The 22,730-nt window shown below is 46.7% G+C and overlaps 1 protein-coding gene across 1 annotated transcript in view; it reads right to left on the bottom strand.

Annotated features, from left to right (window-relative positions):
* OCA2 (OCA2 melanosomal transmembrane protein) overlaps positions 1-22,730 on the bottom strand; it is a 349,097-nt gene that overhangs the window by 323,434 nt on the left and 2,933 nt on the right. Inside the window, 1 exon segment of the mRNA XM_010355208.2 lies at positions 7,319-7,566. Coding sequence (XP_010353510.2) covers positions 7,319-7,545 — 227 coding nt within the window. The 5' untranslated portion in view covers positions 7,546-7,566.

The following is a 22,730-nucleotide window of genomic DNA, read 5'->3' as shown; positions in this document are numbered from 1 at the left end:
ACTCCAAACCTCAACATCACATAATATTCTCATGTAACAAATCTGTACATGGGTACCCCCATATCTAAAATAAAAGTTGAATTTTAAATTTTCACACACAATGTATGATTTCACTTATATAACATTATCAAAATGGCAAAATTGTAGAGATGAAAAACAGAGTAGTGATTTCCAGGGGTTACAGATGGCAGGGGGAGGGGTATGTAACTTAAGCGTTTGTGTGAGAGATTTCTGCATGGAATCTGAGATTGTGATGGAATAGGTCTATATCTTGATTACAGTAGGGGTAACATAAAGCTACACAAGTGATAAAATGACAGACACACACACACACACAGAGTACAAAAAAATTCCCAGTAGGAATGTTATTTAAATTAACAAAATGATGATAGAATTTATATGGGAAGGCAAGTGGCATCGAATAACCAAAGCAATCTTGAGAAAGAACCACGCTGGAGGACTCACACCATCTGATTTCAGAACTCTTTATAAACATACAAGACAGTGTGATATTCATGACATGATAATCACAGACTGATGGAAAAGAATAGAGAGTTCAGGGGACCAGGTGCGGTGGCTCACGCCTGTAATCCTAGTACTTTGGGAGGCCGAGGCGGGTGGATCACTTGAGGTAAGGAGTTCAAAACCAGCCTGGCCAACATAGTGAAACCCCATTTCTACTAAAAATACAAAAATAAAAAATAAAAATTATCTGGGCGTGGTGGTGGGCACGCATAGTCCCAGCTACTTGGGAGGCTGAGGCAGGAGAATCACTTGAACCCAGAAGGCAGAGGTTGCAGTGAGCCGAGATCATGCCACTGCACTCCAGCTGGGTACAGAGTCAGACTCTGTCTCAAAAAAGAATAGAGAGTCCAGAAGTAAATCAACAGATAAATGGACAATGTATTTGTGACAAAGACACAAAGCAATTTAATGGACAAAGGAGTCTTTTCAACAAATGGTGCTGGAACAATTGGACATCTATAAGCAAAATATAAATAAACCCAGCAGCATATGCAAAAATTCACTCAAAATGGATTATATGCCTAAATGTAAAACCTAAAACTACAACATTTCTAAAAGAAAAAACAGGAGAAAATCTTTGTGATCTTGGGTTAAGGAAATATGTCTTAGATACAACACCAAAAGTATACTCCATAAAAGAACAATTGATAAATTGGACAACCCCAAAATTAAATTTCTGCTCTCCAAAAGAGACCAAAAAATAATAATACAAAGACAAGCCACAAACTGTTGGAAAATAATTGGGAAAAATGGAGTTTATAAAAAAAAGTTGTGTTGAGAATATACAATGAATCATAAACCCCATAATAGGAAAACAAGCAGACCTCACTCTTCAAATATATAAAACTATGATAAGGTACCTCTACATACTTACTAAAATAGCTGAAATTAAAAGTACAGTCAATATTAAGTGCTGACAAGGATGCAGAGCACTGGAGCTCTCATGCACTACAGGTGGAAATGCAAAATGGTACAGCTTCCTTGGAAAGTAGTTTGGCCACTGCTTAGACAGTTAAACACATACTTATCAAATAACTCAGCAATCTCATTCCTAGGCATTTATCCAAGAGAAATTAAAATTTACATTCACATAAAAACCTGTATGCCAATGCTTATATTGCTTTTATTCATAATTACCAAAACTTGGGAACAACCCAAGTGCCCTTCAAGAGGAGAATGAATAAATGAAGTGTGATATGTCCACACAGCTCCACTCAGCAATAAAAAGAAACACAACTTGGATGAAGCTCAAATGCCTTATACTAAGTAAAAGAACCAAACTCAGTAGTTCCATTTATTTGACATGCTTGAAACAGGCAAAAATGTAGAAACAGAAAACAGATTGATGGTTAACAAGTGCTGACGGGAAGAGGAAGTGACCAAAGGAGTTTTTGTAGGGTGATAGAAATATTCCAGATCTTGATTTGCTGACAATTACACAACTGTATGCATTTGTCAAAACCCATAGATCTACTCACCATTTCTGGTGAAATTATACTTCAATTAAAAATATATAAAATAATAGCTTTGAGCAATCTGCAACACTGATAGTGTTTACAACATATTGTTACATTTAAGAAACTACAAAGCACGAGATACACTCTGAGCACAATTATGTAAAAACTTGTATTACATATGGGAAAGACCAGAAGGGAACACAGATAAATGCAAGCAGACAGTAATGACTGTGTTAGGGACACAATGCTGTGCTCTCCCTTCAACCTCCAAATTTTCAGCAATATATTTATTTTCACTTGATACTAATGAAATACAGTAACTAATCCATGATAGTAAATGCTGTCTTAAAATAATTTATCTTCATTATTTTTAACATATTCTCTCCAATTTGCTTCCCTGTCCAACCTTCCATCATATGTATTCCTGCTAAGTGGAAGACTGAAAGGTAATTATATAATTTTGAAAGGGCAAATTTTAAGGTCAATTAATTCCTGATTTGTGAAAACAATTAGAAAAAATTAATTACATTTTCCACTGATTAGAAATAAACCTTCCCACACAATCCTGACTTTAAAAAAAATAGATAATTTAAGTCTGTCAATCTGACAACCAAATGTATTTAAGTATATCTGTTGTTCTTACATACTATTTTGAGATACAGAGAAAAATTGATTCAAAATTTTCTGAGATTTAATTTTTAGGCAAAGCGAACGGGAAAGAGAGAGTGAAGAGAGTGGGGAAGTCTGCATGTCACTCTGTGCTCACTTTTTTTTTTTTTTTTTTTTTTTTTTTTTTGAGACAGTTTCACACTTGTTGCCCAGGCTGGAGGGCAATGGTGCGATCTCAGCTCACTGCAACCTCCGCCTCCCAGGTTCAAGCGATTCTCCTACCTCAGCCTCCCGAGTAGCCGGGATTACAGGCATGCGACACCAGGTCCGGCTAATTTTGTATTTTCAGTAGAGACGGGGTTTCTCCATGTTGGTCAGGCTGGTCTCAAACTCCCAATCTCAGGTGATTTGCCTGCCTCAGCCTCCCAAAGTACTGGAATTACAGACGTCAGCCACTGCACCCAGCCCTGTGCTTACTTTTTTATGAATAAAATTAGCATATTGGATAAAAAAATCATCTTTCATTTGGCAATTTTGTGTGTTTCATGTCATTACGATTGTATGGACAAGACGTATTCCTCTAACAAAAGGGTGGAAGTCCTCAGCTAAGACGGGGGGAAACAGCCCTGAGGAGTGTCCAGCAGCGTTCCAGGGCTGGACACACAGAGCAGGTGCAGGGTCCGAAAGACAAGCGTTGAGGTGCCCAGAGAACAAAGTCTGCTTTCTCCATATGTCTTTGTGGTTGGTTCCCTCTGTTATAGGACTATTGTTAAAGGAGGGTAAAACCATGGCTCTCATCCCAACATAAAATGAATGCAGGTCAATCTTTTGTTTAACTCATCAATCAGATGAAACTGATAAGATGCAAAAAACCACACATACATGGGCACTCAGAAATGCTGAATTGGGCCAGGCGCGGTGGCTCATGCCTGTAATCCCAGCACTTTGGGAGGCTGAGGCGGTGGAACAGAGGTCAAGAGATCAAGACTATCCTGGCCAACATGGCGAAACCCCATCTCTACTAAATATACAAAAATTAGCCAGATGTGGTGGCGAGTGCCTGTAGTCCCAGCTACTTGGGAGGCTGAGGCAGGAGAATCACTTGAACCTGGGAGGCGGAGGTTGCAGTGAGCTGAGATTGCACTACTGCACTCCAGCCTGGGTGACAATGTTGAATTGAACTTACAAATAAATGCAAAACTGAACAATGCATTCCACAGACACAATCCAACTTTACTTCTAGGGAAAAGAGTCATCTGCATTATTGTCAGCTTTCTGATGAGTTGCAAACAGTGAAAAATGCAGATAACCTGGAAGGATTCCAGACCTCCCTTCACTTCCTATAAAAGACACCAATCATCTTTGTGTTCCATTTCCAACTTTTTCTCAACAATTTCCTTCACCACTATTCATCTCTGGGGTCAGTGGTGCCTGAGTGGCTTCCAGGAATTGGCCTGCTGGTACTCACACCCTCCCACAATCCCATCCTCGAGTGTGGGCTGGACCTAGTGACTGGCTTCTAACCAACAGAATACAGAAGAAGGGATGGTGTCACTCTGTGATTAGGTCACAAAAGACTATCCCTTGTGCCTGCCCAGATGGAGTGGGCCCCTGGCAAGGAGCTGAGGGGGCCTCCAGTCAACAGCCAGCAAGGAACTGAGGCCATCCGTCCAACAGCCCAGGAAGAACCACAGCCGGCCAGCAACCACACAGATGAGCTCAGAAGCGGATCCTGCTCCAGCTGAACGCTGAGATGCTATGGCTCTAGCTGACGACTTGTCCCAGCCTATGAAGACCCTGAGCAGAGGACCTAGGTCAGCTGTGCCCAGATTTCTGACTCATGAAACTAAGAAAATAAATATGCACTCTTTTAAGCTGCTAAGTTTGGGAGAAATTTGTTACCTGGCAATAGATTATGAATTCACTCTCCCTTCCAGCTTTCTTTATATGTATATCCTGCCTTGTTTCATACAGATTTTAATCATTTTAAGAAAATACCGACTTACCAGTTTGTACACAGGTGATGAAACTGACCCAAGAAATTGCACCTGAGCTGCCTGGGAGCCAAAGGAAAAAGGGAACACGGCAGGCTGCAGCCTCTGCCTGCTTCTCCCCTGCACAAACGACAGAAAACCAGGCTGCAAGGGGATGATTCCCTGAGAGCTAAAACATAGGCCAGTTCAGTGCCCCAAATTACCTTTTCAACACAGTCTGAAGCAATCTATTTGCAGCATCTCATAGTGTTCTTTCACTCTGGTCATTCTCCACAACTGAACCCGTAATAGATGGGTTTGACTTCACTGAGGCTAAGGGGTTTGCTGGTTTCCACATACCTAAGACTCCCACCTATGCTAGGTTCAAAGACTTACGTATCTTCTCTCTAATAAGAATACTGTTTTGTTTTGTTTTTCATTTTCTGCCTGTTTTCATGAAACAAGAAAGGCAAAATGTAATAAAACCCTTCAGTAACCTTCAGCTTAAGATGACAGTGCTGGGATACTCCACACATGGCCACCAGGCGACATGGCCCCACACCTGTCCGGGAGTGTGCTGTTTCCGGCGGCTCGCCTAGGTGCACGTGGACAACAGCCTGTGCCCTCCATACTCAGACATTCACACCAGTGAGCCCTTCCCCCGAGATTCCTCACCGTGGGTGGGCTGGGCCAACACGCCATTCTCCTCGTGGTGCTGAGAGCTGCCCCTTGAGGCTGCGGTTCCCTGTTGCTCCTCCTCCTGGGAGAAGCTCCACATGGGAGGTGTTGTTCACTTGTGAGGGCTCATGCCTGCGGACACGGGTGGCACCTTCTGGCATCTCCGCACTCAGCCTAGGTAGTTGCCAGTGCCATCCCAACACCCCCTCCCTGTGCCCTGGGCAGGCTGTGGGGTCGGGGCACCCTCAGCCCTCCCTTCACTGGACCACCACACCTGCCAGCTCTTGCCCCCACGTTCCTGCACCTGTCAGCACCTCTCCACGCCCTCCCTTCTCCTCCACCTGGAATCCTGCCTGGGTGCCCAGGGCCTCCTGACTGTGGAGCTCATGACGGGCCCCAGTCTGCCCCTGGTACACCGTACATCGAAGCAAGAAGTGAGGTCAAAGAACTTGGAAATATGCTCGGCTGGTTTTCCTGATTCTTGTCTCACTGGAAGCTGAACATTAGCCTTCCATCGCTCACATCCTGGCTGGAACAATCCTGCTGCCTCGTCTGCCCCCCCATGCACACGGCCACGCAGTCCTTCCGGCCATATTAGACATTTCCCAACAAAACACTCTTGAAAGCAAAGGAAAAGGCAAGCCTCTCGCTGGGGGAAGATCCTGCAACATGGGACCAGAGAAAGTTAATTCTCAGAATATTCAATATGAATCTGGGAGAAACAAATATATTCAGTGTATAACAGAGAACATTTACTACAGGCTGTTTTTAATAGTATATGCTGGGGGGTGAGGAGCAGAAACTGAAAAGCCGCCAACAGGAGAACATGTATGAATGGTGGCATGTTCACATAATGAAATTCTATGCAAGCAGTTCACAAGAATGAACAAGATCTATAGGCATCAGCACAGAGAAACCTCAAAACACGTTGCCAAAGAAAGCAACTCGAAGTTTCACCATTTGCAAAACGACAGCATAGACTCTAAGTCAGCAGAAACACTCAGTAAAAGTATGAGCACGCACGTTGGGGAGCTCCCCCTGGAGGGGGCAGGATCACAGCAGCAGCACGCACCACACCCGCATGCAATTCTGCGGTGCTTTGTTAAAGGCTGGAGAGACCATCAGTACTGCAGGGGTCAGGGCTCTGGCTGTGGGAACGAGGGCCCTCAGATCTGCCATGTAATCGATACGCCCCCATTAAAGACAGGCAGAGACATCTACTCATAGGATGCTGCTTTTCTCATTACAAGGACATCTGCGTGAACTGCAAATTATGGATTTGGAGTGCAAGGATTGACATGTAAAATCCATTCATTGTCTTTACATAAGTAAATATTTAAAGATGTATCAAAATTTTCTCTTAAAGAAAGAAATCATGTCTTTTGCAGCAACATGGATGTAGCTGGAGGCCATTATCCAAACGGTTAACACAGGAACAGGAAACCAAATACCACATATTCTCATGATAAGTGGGCTCTAACCCCCGGGTGCATATGGACATAAAGAAGGCAGCAGGGGACACACGGACCACACGGGGGCGGGAGGAGGGAGGGTGGAAAACTAACTATGGGGTACCATGCTGACTACCCGGGTGATCAGTCGTACCCCAAACCTCAGCATCACACAACATATCCAGGTAACAAACCTGCACATTTAACCCCTGAATCTAAAATAAATGTTGAAATTATTTTTAAATTTCCTGTATGTAAATTCTGACTTTTCTGACATGAAACTACTCAGTTTCACCTGCTATATGTATAGAAATAAAGCATGTCCTAAGAGACACTTTCCAACACTGCAGAATAACTGCAATACCTTAAATAATACATTAAGTGTTAAATCTTCATGCTACAAACTCTCTTTTCTATTTGTATTATCTTTTGGAGCTAAATTAAGCTCATCATATTTTACAAATATCAGTCATCAAAAACTAAGCCAGGAAAGTGATCTAACGCTGGAAAAATTCTTGGAAAATTTCTGGAAATTTTTCCTACAACAAACGTGGGGGAACGATGCTCACGGAAACCCAATCTTTGTGAAGTCCACATTTACAAGATGGCACTATTTTAAACTCACCTCCCCTTTGTGAGGAATGAAGCAAACTCCTGGCCTGCAGGAGCCCAGGAGCTCTGCCCAGCGGCCCCGCTGGGGCAGGAGTGCGAGGGGTCAACCCCGCCGGCTCCCCGCGGAGGCCTGCGCTTGCCAGCTGCAAGTTCAGCGAGCCCAGGGGGCACGGACGTCTGCAGGAGCTCCACCTCCGACGCGCCAGGGTACCGCCTGCCGTCTCTGCCCTCCAGATGCATGCTCCACTGCCAGTCTTCTCTCTAGGGCAGCCAGAAAAAGTCACTCGTGATGAAAGGCACACTGGGACTCACGTTTGCACCCTGGAAGTCCACACAGCAGGAATGCTGCTCCCACGGAGGCGCTCCCAGAGTTCCAGCGTCCTAACCACGCAGGAGCAACTCACAGGAGCGAGAAGTGAAGCTGGATTTCCTGGGTGGAGCGGGGACTTGGAGAACTTTTCTGGCTAAAGGATTGTAAATGCACCAATCAGCACTCTGGAACATGGACCAATCAGCACTCGGTAATAAAACGGACCAATCAGAACTCTGTAAAATGGACCAATCAGCAGGATGTGGGGAGGGAGAAATAAGGAATAAAAACTGACCACCCCCCACCCGCAGCCAGCTGCAGCAGCCCGCTGGGCTCCAGTTCCAGGCTGCGGATGCTTCCTTCTTTCGCTCTTCAGGATGAATCTTGCTGCTGCTCACTCTTTGGGTCTGTGCCACCTTTAAGAGCTGTAACACTCACCGCGAAGGTCTGCGGCATCATTCTTGAAGTCAGCGAGCCCAAGAACCCACCAGAAGGAACTAACTCTGGACACACTAGCAATGGCCTAAGTGTTCAGCAACAGAGAGCTCCTTAGGTAAATTGTGATGTGTACACAGCATGAAATTCTGTGCTACATTAAAAATGATCTAAGGGATGGTTCTTGCTATTGGGAAATGCTAAGGATGTGGAAAGAATCAGGCACGTAGTACACTGTGATGTTTTTATTGAAATAAATATTTATGAATTACATACATAGAACAGAAGCCCAAAAGACACGCCCTCCACAACACGGCTACCTCTGGACGGCGATGGTACCCCTGGGGTCCTTTTCCTTTGGTTTTGTCTCTTCTGTGATTTTTGCATTTTTTGCATTCAGCAAATTAATATTTTTCTGGTGAGAATATAATACACCCACCGTAAGAGTAAGAACTATTCCCATACTTGTAAGGTTATGCTGTCCTACTTTGGGGCTTATATTTCAAACCACTTACCATTTTATTTTTTACCTTTTCCAGCATCCTACAGCACCAGAAATGACCTTTGGCCTTGCAGCCGCTTGGTTTGCTGTCCAGGGTTGCCCTGAAGCCAGGACTCAGTGTGCACTTTGGCTGAGTTGGATTTCTGGCACTGAGATGCAGAGGCACGTGCTGGGGTTGGAGTTAGCACAATAGTGCATCGCCAGTCCTAATCACCTTCACAATGCCCTAGGAGCACAGAATTCCAGTGGACCCAGGATGACAGGAGTTTGCTGAGACTCAAAGCAAGTACAAGGCGTGTCATGTCTACCACTGAGTAAGACAGGGCACTGACAGCCCCAGACGCACACTTCCTGGTGGAGCCAGAACTGACTTCAAATACAGAAAGACATGACATTCGAAGAAACCTGAACGACCAAGGAAGTCCATCTATCCTTCTCACCGTTGGTATTTCCCTGCTTTAACCAACCACTTATGCTGAGAGTGATCACTCAGAAACCAGTGAGCCGAAGGGAGGCCCTGTCGGCAGAATGTTCTTGTATCATAAAAGTGAGATAAAGCAGTTGCATTTGTTTTATACAATGGTTCCACTGCCTGGTAAGAACAAAGTACAAATGTACACACCAGCTACCAAAAAGTCTGATTCCACAAATTCCACACACGAGCTACATGTTTCAGTATTTGCATTTAAAACTGATGTGGCACGATATAAAGATGACTAGTAAAAGTAACAATTTAAAATTTAAATTTTTTTATTTAGAATAATGACATTAAATACCAATTTAAAAGCACCATGACAAGCCAAGAGAGAGAGAGAATGGAAGAAAGGGGAAAACTTTATATTTTAGTACCATTAATGGCATTTTCCCTGGTTTTTGAACAAAGGGCCCCACAAATTATGGAGCTGGTCCTGCTGAGACTTCAGAGGGGGTCCTCCTGCTCTCCATTGACAATTCCAGGATGCCACTGCCCCTCCTAAAACACCCAGCTTCTTTAGAAGAACATGCCATTGGAATTGTCACAAACTGACTGTATGTGCCCTCCAACAAACTCAGAGCCTGAAACCCTCCCCTCTAATGGGATGGTATTCAGAGGTGGGGTGTCAGGGAGTGATTGGGATTTGGGGAGGCCCTGAGGGTAGAGCTCTCCAGACCCTTCTGAGAGTCGTGGGAGACCTCGGCTCCTCTCTCCACCGTGTGGGGACACGGGGAGAAGGTGGGCCCTCCCCAGACACTGAATCTGCTGGTGCTGTGACCTGAGACTTCACAGCCTCCCAAACTGTGAGAAATGATGTTTGTGGCATAAGTCATCAGTTTATGGTGTTTTGTTACAGCAGCATGAATGGACTCACACAGGAACATACCACCCACCCTTAGTACAACAAATGTCCACTCTCTTTCAGTCCATGTCCCTTCTCCAAGGCCTCACTCCCCTCTTTCCCGGTGGAACCTCTGTGGTCCAGCAAACACCCTCCTCTTACTTGCCCCAAATCATTCTCTCAAACTTACCTGATAAACGAGTTTTTTATTACTGCAAAACAAATCACCACAAAGTACACAGGTATAAAAGCGCACGTGTATAATCTCAGAGTTTCTGTGGGTCAAGGCCAGGGTGGCTCAACTGGGTTGTCTGCTTGGGATCTCAAGGGGCCACTGGGCTGTGATTTCATCTGGAAGCTCAATGGGGAAGAATCTGCTGCCAAGGTCACTCAGTGCAGACAGGATCCACATCCTGGTGGCTGCAGGACTCAGGGACGCAGCTTCTTGCTGGCTGTGGGCCAACAAGAAGTTTATGGTGTTTTGTTACAGGAGGCCCCCTCAGAGGCCCCCTTCACCCCAACAGGCTCCTGCATCCTCACCATGTGGGCTCCTCCAGTACGTCTGCTTGCCTTCTCAGGCAGCAAGGAGCATCTAGAGAGTGAGCAGCAGTGAGGCAGAGTTTTATAGGCTATTACGTGTCGGGGGACATCCACCACTTTGCTGTATTCTGTCAGCTGGAGGTCAGTCCTGGGTCCTGCCTGCCCACACTCAAAGGGAGAGGACTAAACCAGGGTGTGAACACCAGGAGGTGGGGACCATGGGCCCCTGGAGTCTGCCACCCATGGCCAAATCCCAACCCTTCTCAGCCGCTGAACATGGCTGTAGAAAACCTTCCTTGCTGCTTATGCCTGCAGATGACATCATATGAGGAACCCCAGGTGGGCCCCAGTACTGCCCAGCAATCCCACCACACCTCCCCAGGCAGTATACGCACCTGCTGTCCTTCACTCCCTGCTTAAACCTCACACACCCATCCCCCTTTCACTCCCAGCTGCTGCCTCTGCCCCTTGCTCCCTTTACTGACCGAATCAGCCAAGGTCCAAGAAGGAAATAGAAGCTACTCTGAGCACTTCTAGAAGGAGCTGGAGCCCCAGAAGAGATACCCCAAAGAAGAACGGGGCATCCTCCCTTCCCTAATCCCCTAATCGCCCAGAAGAGTCTCCTATTGGCTGAACCCAAGCCAGAGCCCAAGCTGGAGTCAGACACTGGGATTCAGAACACAGTAGGGCGACAGTGAGGAATGTCTCCAAGAGCAAAACATCCCAGAATAGCCATGCTGGCAAAACTAGAAGCAATGAGAACAAAAGCCCAGCCTCTCAAGGACATACTTATCTACAGCCCTGCCAGGTACAGTGGAGCCCACCTGCTCCCACCCTCGGCCAGACTGCACTGTTGCATCCCTCCCCATCCTGAACCTCACAAACTGGCATGCAAACATACTGTCCTATCTGCCAACACTAAAAATACACAGCTCAGGACTGGTGTTTTCAGAAAGACAGAGAAGACCTACTTTTCCCTGTTCTTCCTGCTAAGTACAACTAAAAACCTGACGTTTAGAACAAAAAGCCCCAAGAGAAGCCTGCCCCCAGCCAAAGGACCAGGAAATAGGTAGCCTAGCAAGACAGAAAGCTTTTAGACAATATCTGTTCTACTGCAGCCTAATACTGTAGACCCATATCCACTCAGGAGAGCGAAGGCTGAGTGGGCATCCTCCAAAGGATATTACACTGTGCCTGGCCCCTAGTCCTCACCGGGATGCTTCGTAAAAGGTTGAGTAGGGAGTTTGGACATTCATTAGTTGCTGGGTGCTAGGGAGTTCCACCTCCTCCCTACACATTCCTCTCCCAATGGCTTAAGTGGGGACCACCATGTGAGGAGCCTGGACTTCATCCCTGCCCTGAAGTAAAAGGGACCCCTCTCCTTCCTTGCTGACATGGTGTCAGAGGAGGCCAAATGGGGTGTCAGGGCATTCACTTCTGCTCAGCAGTAATGAGGCCACCCCCCAGCGGTGTCACTAGAGGTCAGTAATGAGCAGTAATGAGATGTCCCATTCCACGCAGCCAGGGTGATATCAGCAGAGGCCTAGTAAGAGGCAGAGGTCCCACACCCACCCAGCAATAAGGGGGAATCCTTCCCCATCTTGGGGAACCTGAACTTCTAACCCTATCGGGCAGCAACGTCAGGCCCTTCTGCTGGAGCAGTGTCAAAGGAAGCCAACTAAACAGAAGGTTTAAGTGGTGATTAGAGTCTTGTAACGTAATACTCAAAATATGCAGGTTTCACTCAAAACCACCTATCATAGTGATAACCAGGAAAATCTCAACTTGAAAGAAAATAGACGATGACACCAAGATGATGGAGATGTTAGAATTATCTGAAAAAAATATTTTTATTTTTATTTTTTTATTTTATTTATTTATTTATTTATTTTTTTGAGGCAGAGTCTCACTCTGTCGCCAGGGCTGGAGTGCAGTGGCCGGATCTCAGCTCACTGCAAGCTCCGCCTCCCGGGTTTACGCTGTTCTCCTGCCTCAGCCTCCCGAGTAGCTGGGACTACAGGCGCCCGCCACCTCGCCCGGCTAGTTTTTTGTATTTTTAGTAGAGACGGGGTTTCACCGTGTTAGCCAGGATGGTGTCGATCTCCTGACCTCGTGATCCGCCCGTCTCGGCCTCCCAAAGTGCTGGGATTACAGGCTTGACCCACCGCGCCTGGCCTGAAAAAAATATTTTTAAATCAGCCAAAATAAAAATGGTTCAACAAGCAATAACAAACACATTTGAAACAAATGAAACACAGAAAGTCTCAGCAAATAAGAGCCAAATGAAACTGAAAAACACAATAGCAAAATTTAAAATGCAAAAATGAACTCAACAGTAAAATGGAGAGAACAGAGAAAAGAATCAGTAAGTGGAAGATAGAACAACAGAAATTACTCAATCTGAACAATAGAGAAAATATAGTCTAAAACAGTTTATCAGCCTCAGAGACCTGTGGGACCGTAACACAAGATCTAACTTTCATGTAATCCAACTGCCAGAAGAAGATGATGAAGAGTATGTAGCTTAAAAAGTATTTGAAGATGTCATGGCTGAAAATTTCCTAAATGTGGCAAAAGACATCAACCTACAGATTTGAGAAGCTAAGCAAACCCCAAACAAGATAACCCCAAAGAAATCCACACCAACACATATAGAAGGCAAAATTTTAAAAACTAAAAGCAAAGAAAAACGTCCTAAAGAGAGAAATTAAAATGTCCCTACACGGAAAAAACCAATTTCAGATGACAGGAACCATGGTGGCCAGAAGAAAGTGGCATAACATTTTTCATGTAATGAGAGGAAGGAACAGTCAAGCCAGAAGCCTATATCCAGTGAAAGAGAAATCAAGATGTTTTTAGATTAAAGAAAACTAAAAATTTATTGCCAGCAGACCTACCCTAAAAGAATGACGAAATGAAGTTCTCCAAACAGAAAGGGAAAATGAAAGAATTCATTTTAGAACATCAGGAAGGTAAAAGAATATAAGTAAGGACAGGAGTGGTGGTTCACGCCTGTAATCCCAGCACTCTGGGAAGCCAAGGCAGGCAGATTGATTGAGCCCAGGAGTTTGAGACCAGCGTGGGCAACATAGCAAAATCCCATCTCTATTAAAAATACAAACACTTAGCCAGGCATGGTGGTGCCTGTAGTCCCAGCTACTCAGGAGGCTGAGGTGGAAGAACCACTAAGCCAGGAAAGTCGGGGCTTCCGTGAATCAGGATTGCGCCACTGCACTCAAGCCTGGGTGACAGAGTGAGACCCTGTCTCAAAAAATAATAATAAAATAAAATAAAATAAAATAAAAGTAAGTCCAGGCTGGGTGTGGTGGCTCACACCTGTAATCTCAGCACTTTGGGAGGCCAAGATGGGTGGATCACCTGAGGTCAGGAGTTTGTCACCAGCCTAGTCAACATAGTGAAACCCCACCCCTACTAAACATACAAAAATTAGCCAGGCGTGGTGGAGGACACCTGTAATCCTAGCTACTTGGGAGGCTGAGGCAGGATAATCATTTGAACCCAGGAGGCAGAGGCTGCAGTGAGTTAAGACTGTACCATTGCATTCCAGCCTGGGCAACAAAAGTGAAACTCCATCTCAAAGGAAAAAAACAAAAGGTCAGTCCCAGCAAGATTCTTAACAGATGCATCATGTGCTGTTTTCATTCAGAGAATAGAAGTAATTCTGTCATCAACTGTTGATAACACGCTATTGAATAACATTTATACACAGGTAAATACATTTTCCCTCTCCTCTTGATTTTCCTAAATTCTGTTGAATGTTTGAAGCAAAAATTATAACACTCTTTGATGTGTTTATCAATGTATGCAGATGAAATCATCAAGATAATTCTATAACAAGTGAGAGAGGTAAAGGATGTAAAAGGAGGTAAGTTTTCTTGATTTTACTCAAACTGATAAAATGATGGCATCAGTAGACTGTGACAAGTAACGTGTATATATACTTTAATACCTAGAGCAATGACTTTAAAAAGCTATAAAAGAGATACACCAAGAAACATTATAGATAAATCAAAATGGAATTCTAAAAAAATGTTCAAGTTACCCATAGCTCTAATATATCAGAAAAATGCATTGAATGTAAATGGTCTGAATACACCAACTAAAAGATGGATTGGCAGAGTGAATTTAAAAATATGACTCAACTATGCAAGGTCTGTAAGAAATTTACTTCTAAAATAACAGTATATGGGTTCACATGGACATAAAGATGGGAACAACAGACCCTGGGGACTACTGGAGCAGGGAACAGGTGGAGATCAAGCCTTGAAAAACTACTTATTGGGTACTGTGCTCACTACCTGGGTGACAGGTTCAGTGGTACACCAAACCTCAGTGTCACACAACATGCTTTTGTAACAACCTGCACATGCATCCCCGAATCTAAAATAAAAGTTGAAAAATAAAATTAAATAACAATATAGGTAGGGTGCAAGTAAAAGGATGGAAAAAGATGTATCATTCAAGCATCAATCCAAAGAAAGTAGGAGAGGTTATATTCACATAACATATGCTAGACTTCAAGGCAAAGAAAATTACCAGGCACCGAGAGAGGCATCTTGTAGTGATGAAACGGTCACTTTACCAAGAAAACATAGAAATCCTAAACACATATGCACAATACAACAGATCCGCAAAATATCTAATGCAAAAACTGATAGAACTAAAAGGAGAAAGACACATTTATATTATAGTTTTATAGTTACAGACGTAAACATTTGTCTCTCGGCAATTAATAGAACTAGACAGAAAATCAGTGCAGATCTAGAAGAACTGAACAACACCCACAACCAACAGAATAAAATCAATATTTGTGGAACACTCCATCCAACAACAGCAGAATATTCTTACAAAGTACCTGAAGAACATACACCAAGATAGACTATGCTTTGGACCGTGAACCAAACCTCAACAAACTGAAAAGAATTGAGATCATACAGAGTACTCTGTAGCCACAATGCAATCAAATTAGAAATAAGTAACAGAAAGAGAGGAGGAAAATCTGCACCCTTGGAAATTAAACATACTTCCAAATAATCCAGGATTCAAAAAGAAAGTCTCAAGGGAAATCAGAATTATACTGAACTGAATGAAAGTGAAAATACAACATACCACAATTGGCAGAACACAGTGAAATCAGGGATGGGAGGAAGTTGACAGCATAAATGCTAGTATCAAAAGGAGAGCAAGTCTCAAAAAATAATATAAGCTCTCATCTCAAGAACCTCGAAAAAGAAGAGGAAAATAAACCCAAAGCAAGCAGAAGTGAGAAATAATGAAGCTGAGATTAAAAATCAATGACAGAGAAAGCAAATCAACAAAAACAGTAGAAAAAAATCAACGAAACCAAGAGTGGCTTCTTTGAAAATATCAACAGAATTAGCAATCCTCTAGCAAGACTGGCAAAGAAAAAACAGGGAATGAAAGTTATTAATATTAGGAATGAAACAGGAAATACCACTACAGACCCTGAAGACATCAAAGAATAATAATGGTATATTAGATTGCCATTTTACAACGTTACATACATAAGTTGGAAAACTTAGTCCGATTCCTCAAAAAGCACAAATTACTACAACTCATCCAATATAAAACAGGTAATCTGAATAGCTCTATAATTTCTATTAAGTAAATTAAATTTGAATTTTTACAAAAGAAATTGCTAGGGTCAGATGGTTTTACTAGAGAATTCCACCAAACATTTAAATTAACACCAATTCTATACAATCTCTTCCAGGAAACAGAAGATGAGGTATACCTTCAGTGAGTTTTATGAAGACAATATTACCCTGATACCAAAATCAGATACAGAACAAAGAAAAAATATTACAGGCCAATATCTCACATGAATATGGTGCAAAAATCTTTAACAAAATATTAGCAAAGGGAATTCAGTAATATATCAAAAGAACTACACACATAACTAAGTAGGGTGTGTTCTAGGAATGCAAGCCTGGTTCAGTATTCAAAAAATCAATCAATGTTGAACATGGAGCTACCATGTGACCTAGCAATTCCATGTGTAGGAACATGCCCATGAGAAATGAAAACGTATGTCCACACAAATATGTGTACAATAACAATAGGATCATTATTCACAATACCCTAAAAGTGGAAACAACCCGGCCCTGCACGGTGGCTCATGCCTGTAATCCCAGCGCTTTGGGAGACCAAGACGGGGGATCACTTGAGGTCAGGAGTTCAAGACCAGCCTGGCCAACATGGTGAAACCTCGTTTCTACGAAAAATACAAAAATTAGTCAGGCATGGTGGTGGGCACCTGTAATCCCAGCTACTTGGGAGTTTGAGGCAGGAGAATCATTTAAATCCAGGAGGTGGAGGTTGGAGTGAGCCGAAATTGTGCCACTGCATTCCAGCCTGGGTGACAGAGCAAGACTCTGTCTCAAAAAAAGAGAAAGAAAGACAGAAAGAAGGAGAGAGAGAGAGAGAGAGAGAGAGAGAGAGAGAGAGAGAGGAAGGAAGGAAGGAGGGAGGGAGGGAGGGAGGGAGGGGAGGGGAGGGGAGGGGAGGAGAAAGAAAGGGCCGGGCGTGGTGGCTCAAGCCTGTAATCCCAGCACTTTGGGAGGCCGAGACCGGTGGATCACAAGGTCAGGAGATCGAGACCATCCTGGCTAACACGGTGAAACCCCGTCTCTACTAAAAAATACAAAAAACTAGCCAGGCGAGGTGGCGGGCGCCTGTAGTCCCAGCTACTCGGGAGGCTGAGGCAGGAGAATGGCGTGAACCCGGGAGGCGGAGCTTGCAGTGAGCTGAGATCCGGCCACTGCACTCCAGCCTGGGTGACAGAGCGAGACTCCGTCTCAAAAAAAAAAAAAAAGAGAGAAAGAAAGAAGAAAAGAAGGAAGTGCAAATAACCCAAATGTCCATTACTAAATAAATAAATAAAATGTGGTATATACACCCAGTGGATTATTTGACAATAAAAATGAATGGTGTCTGACACATGCTAAAACATGGATAACCTTTGGAAACATGCTCAGTGAAAGAAGCTAGTCACAAAAGGCCACATATCGCCTGACTCCATGTATACATAAAATCTTCAGAACAGGTAAATCCATAGGGAAATAAAATAAAATAAATTAGTTGCTGCCTATGGCTAGGGGAGGGGATAAGGTTGGAGGGAAATGAACAACAAATGCTAATAGCGTGGAGTTTCAGTTGGGTTCATGAAAATGCTCTAAAATTGATCATGGTGATGGTCACACAACTCAGTGAATATACTTTAAAAAACCATTAAACTGTACATTTTTTTGAGACAGGGTCTCCCTCTGTCGCCCAGGCTGGAGTGCAGTGGTGCAATCACGCCTCACTGTAGTCTTGTCCTCCCAGGCTCAAGTGATCCTCCAACTTCAGCTCCCAAGTAGCTGGGACCACAGGCACACACCACCACGCTCAGCTAATTTTTTATTTTCAGTAGAGACAGGGTCTTGCTGTGGTGCCCAGGCTGGTCTCAAACTTCTGGGCTCAAATGATCCTCTCACCTTAGCCTCCCAAAGTCCTGGGATTACAGGTATGAATTTGTATACTTTAAATGAGTGAATTATATGGTATTTAATTGTAATCTCAATAAAACTGTGAAAAATATCAATCAGTGTAATCTACCATATTAACAAGCTAAAGAAGAAAAATCACATGACCATATCAATTGATGCAGAAAAGCATTTAACAAAATTCAACACCTATTCATGATAAAACAAAAACTCTAAGAAAACTAGGAATAGAGAGGAACTTCCTCAAACCTATCAAAGAACATCTACAAAAGACATGGAGCTAACATGATGCCTAATGGTGAGAAACCTGAAGCCTTCTCAGGAAGACAAGGCAAGAATCTTCCCTCTCACCACTCCTAAACAATTTTCAAATTTCAAAAGTAAAAAAAAAAGCATAATGGGCAAAGATTTCACTAAGGAGGATATGCACATGACATGGCAACTGAGCACGTGAGAAGACGTTCAAGATCGTGAGCCACTAGGGAAATGCACATTAAAACTGAGCTATCACTGCACACCTATCAGAAAGGCTGAGATAGAAAACAGGCCAGGCGCAGTGGCTCACGCCTGTAATCCCAGCACTTTGGGAGGCCGAGGCAGGCAGATCACCTGAGGTCAGGAGTTTGAAACCAGCCTGACCAACATGGCGTAACCCTGTCTCTACTAAAACTACAAAAATTAGCCAGGCGTGGTGGCAGGTGCCTGTAATCCCAGCTACTCAGGAGACTGTGGCAGAAGAATCGCTTGAACCCAGGAGGCAGAAATTGCAGTGAGCCGATATCACGCCATTGCACTCCAGCCTGGGAGACAAGAGCAAAACTCTGTCTCAAAAAAATAAATAAATAGGCCGGGCGCGGTGGCTCAAGCCTGTAATCCCAGCACTTTGGGAGGCCGAGACGGGCGGATCACGAGATCAGGAGATCAAGACCATCCTGGTCTACACGGTGAAACCCCGTCTCTACTAAAAAATACAAAAAACTAGCCGGGCGACGAGGCGGGCGCCTGTAGTCCCAGCTACTCGGGAGGCTGAGGCAGGAGAATGGCGTAAACCCGGGAGGCGGAGCTTGCAGTGAGCTGAGATCGGGCCACCGCACTCCAGCCTGGGCGACAGAGCAAGACTCCGTCTCAAAAAAAAAAAAAAACACAATAAATAAATAAATAAATAAATAAATAGAGAAAGAGAGGGAGGGAGGGAGGGAGGGAGGAAGGAAGGAAAGAAAGAAGGAAGGAAAGAAGGAAAGAAAAAGAAAGAAAAGAAAGAAAAGAAAGAAAGAAAAAGAAAGAAAGAAAGAAAAAGAAAGAAAGAAAAGAGAAGAAAGAAAGAGAGAAAGAGAGAAAGAGAGAAAGAGAGAAAGAGAGAAAGAGAGAAAGAGAGAAAGAAAAGAGAGGCAATACCACTGGCTACCAAGGACTCGAGAGGCTGGCTCACTCCTGCATCACTGATGGGAATGCAAAATGGCACAGCCACTCTGGAAAGCAGTTTGACAGTTTTTTAAAAACTAAAATTGCAACTACCAGCCAACAATTGCACTCCTGGACACTAATCCCAGAGAAACGAAACTTTCATTCACATAAAACCCTGCACTCGAATGTTCATAGCAGCTATATCAAAAATTGGAAGCCACTCAGCTGTCTGTCCCTAGGGGAATGTGCTGTGCTGCATGCATGCCCAGGAGGACCAGGCTGCAATCAAAAGGAACAGACAATTCATGCACAGCAACACAGAGGAATCCAGAGTGAAAATCCTCAGTGAAAAAAAGCATGTACTCTGATTCCATAACTACAACATTCTTGAAATGGCAAAATTATATAAATGAGGAATAGATTAGTGGTTGTCGGGGGGTTGAGTAGATGCTCTCATTCCACCCCACTTCCTGCCTTTTCCATGGGAGACAGAGGCCTCTGCTCACCCAGACCTCTCCCTCTTTCTCACTCATTCCTCATCCAGTTCTTCCAAACACATCCTAACTCCTCCTGGTCCCACCTGGTCATCGCCTTTCACGAAAATGATGGAGCACTCCAATCCCACAGCCTGTCTTCTGGGGGACCCCAACACCCTAACACCCAGCCTGTCCCCTAGGGGACAGCAACACCCTGGTACACAGTCCAACCCCTGGGGGACCCTAACCCCCTACCACACAGCCCATCCTCTGGGGGACCCCAACACCCTAGCACACAGCCCAACCTCTAGGGGACCCCAACACCCTAGCACACATCCTGTCTTCTGGGGGATCCCAACACCCAGGCACACAGCCCGTCCTCTGTTGTGACCCCACACCCCACCACACAGCCCGTCCTCTGGGGTGACCCTCCCCTCACCCCAGCCCGTGGCTGCACTCTCACAGGCACCACAGCTTCAGCCTGGCTTTGCCTTGTTGGGCCGCATGCGCTTGACTTGCCTAGGGCAAGGCCACCCTGGGCAGAGCTCCCGCCCGTAGGGACACCTGCAGCTGGGGGAGCGGGACGGGGAAGCCGTAAGCCAGCGGCACAGGGCGGAGGGCGCGACAGCCCCACCCCACCCCTCCAGGTCCTCCCCGCGATGGCGTCCAGGACCCTCCTTCCAAGCAAGACTCACACCGAAGTGACCAAGTCGTCACCAAATTTTAGAAAGAAAAAATAGATGGTTGTGGCTTATTTTTAGGGGGAAAAAAAAAGATGGTACAGAGTCGGTGGAATCTTCCAGTCCTCACACCCAACCCCAAATCCTTCGTGTGAGCGGCTGCGGGCCCTCTCTACAGCTCTGCGCTCTTCCTGCCTGCAGCCGTGCCCGCCCTCAGGTCCTGCGGGGTGGGGTGGGGTGGGGGTGGGGTGGGGTGGGGGGGGGTGGGGGTGGGGGATGGAGTGGGGGTGGGGGATGGGGGAATTGGGGGTGGGGGGATGGGGGATGGGGTGGGGGTGGGGGTGGGGGATGGAGTGAGGTGGGGGATGGATGGGGATTGGGGTGGGGGTGGGGTGGGAGGGTGGGGTGGGGGATGGGGGTGGGGGATGGGGGATGGGGGTGGTGGGGGATGGATGGGTGGAGGGGGGGGAATGGGGGGGTGGGGTGGGGGGGGGTGGGGGGATGGGGGGGGGGGTGGGGATGGGGATGGGGGTGGGGGGGTGGGGATGGTGGTGGGGGGGTGGTGTGGTCTGGTGGGGGTGGGGGTGGGGTGGGAGGTGGGTGGTGGGGGTGGGGGGTGGTGAGGGGTGGGGATTGGGGGGGACTGGGGGCGGCCCCTCCTGCCGCCCCTGCTGCCAGCACTGCCTCTCCGAGGCCCTCGATGCCCGGCCAAGGCCTTCAGTGCCCGCCTCCCGCAGCCGGACCCAGGACGGACAGAGGCCAGGGTGCGGCGCTGGGCGTGGTCCTGACACCTGCCCTGCCGGGGAGGGGACGGGGTTCCACGCCTGGGCCCTTCTCCACTGGGTCCAGGAGCCACCGTCACCTGCTCAGCCCAAGAAAAGGCCCCAGCAGTGCGGGTGTGAAGGAGGAGCAGCCCGAGAGCTGTCTGCCGGCGCTCCAGCTAGGCCGGGTCACCGCGTCCTGCCCAGGTCCAGGCAGCCCGGCCGTTCCTGCTGGTACTGGCGCGCCCGTGGCCGCACGGCTGAGTGCTCCGGGCATGGTGGGTCTGAGGCACTCGGAGCAGAGGTCGAGCTGGCGGAGTCCCGGCTGGCGCCCGGCAGGAGTGCGGGAGGGCCCAGCCAGGCCGCCCTGCGCACTCCCCGCCCGGGTGCGCCCCGGGTTCGCGGCCCTGCCACCTCGCCCCTGCGAAACGATAGCCGGGAGCAAGCGCCGCGGCCGACTTCACAGTGGCGGCGATCAACAGCGTGTGGAAAACAGCTTCTTCGTAAATCCTAAGAACGTTGTGGCCGGGCGGGGTGGCTCACACCTATAATCCCAGCAATCTGGGAGGCCGAGGCGAGCGGATCACTTGAGGTCAGGCGTTCGAGACCAGGCTGACCAACATGGAGAAACCCCGTCTCTACAAAAAATACAAAAATTAGCCGGGCATGGTGACGGGCGCCTGTAATCCCAGCTACTCGGGAGACTGAGGCAGGAGAATCGCTGGAACCCGGGAGGCGAAGGTTGCGGTGAGCCGAGATCGCGCCACTGCACTCCAGCCTGGGCAACAAGAACGAAACTCCGTCTCAAAAAAAAAAAACACTGTTATTCGAGTTCTTTAAACATCTGACATAATACCAGCAAGGAACGAGAAGGACCAGGTTTACGCGCTGCGGTGAAAACTTGGCTGTTCAAAGGCAGTCCGTCCGCAGCCAGCTCCCCTCTGGTGGACAGTGTTCAACATCCAGAGAAAACACCCGTCACTGAATGCTCGCCTCCCCACAAAGCGCTGCTCGGCCCCAAATCGTCCCTAACGCGCTGCTCAGCCCCAAGGCGTCCCTCTAAGCGAGAAACCGCCCCTGGCTGTGCCTGTAGGAGCCTGGCTGGGTCTGCAGGGCATGGCTGTGTCTCTCGGAGCACGGCCCTTGTCTCGGGGGCCTCGCTGCTTCTGCAAAGGTGTCAATAATGCTCCCATGTACTCCCCGGGAGGTCTCCCTGGTGGCCGGTGCCGGGGGGGGGGGGGCGTGGCTTGTCTCCGGGGCGTGACCGCGTTTCCGGGGGCGTGGCTTGTCTCCGGGGCATGGCCGTGTCTCTGGGGGCGTGGCTTGTCTCCGGGGGGTGGCCGTGTCTCCTGAGGCGTGGTCGTGTCTCCGGGGGCGTGGCTTGTCATTGGAGGCGGTCTGTCTCTGGGGCGTGGCCGTGAGTCGAGGGCGTGGCCGTGCCTCCGGAGCCTGGCCGCGCCCGCAGCACCGCT

This window comes from Rhinopithecus roxellana, chromosome 5 (assembly GCF_007565055.1).
Source record: "Rhinopithecus roxellana isolate Shanxi Qingling chromosome 5, ASM756505v1, whole genome shotgun sequence".
Taxonomy (NCBI): Eukaryota; Metazoa; Chordata; class Mammalia; order Primates; family Cercopithecidae; genus Rhinopithecus; species Rhinopithecus roxellana.
Note: the sequence above shows the minus strand (reverse complement) of the source record. Positions and strands in the feature narration are given on the sequence as shown.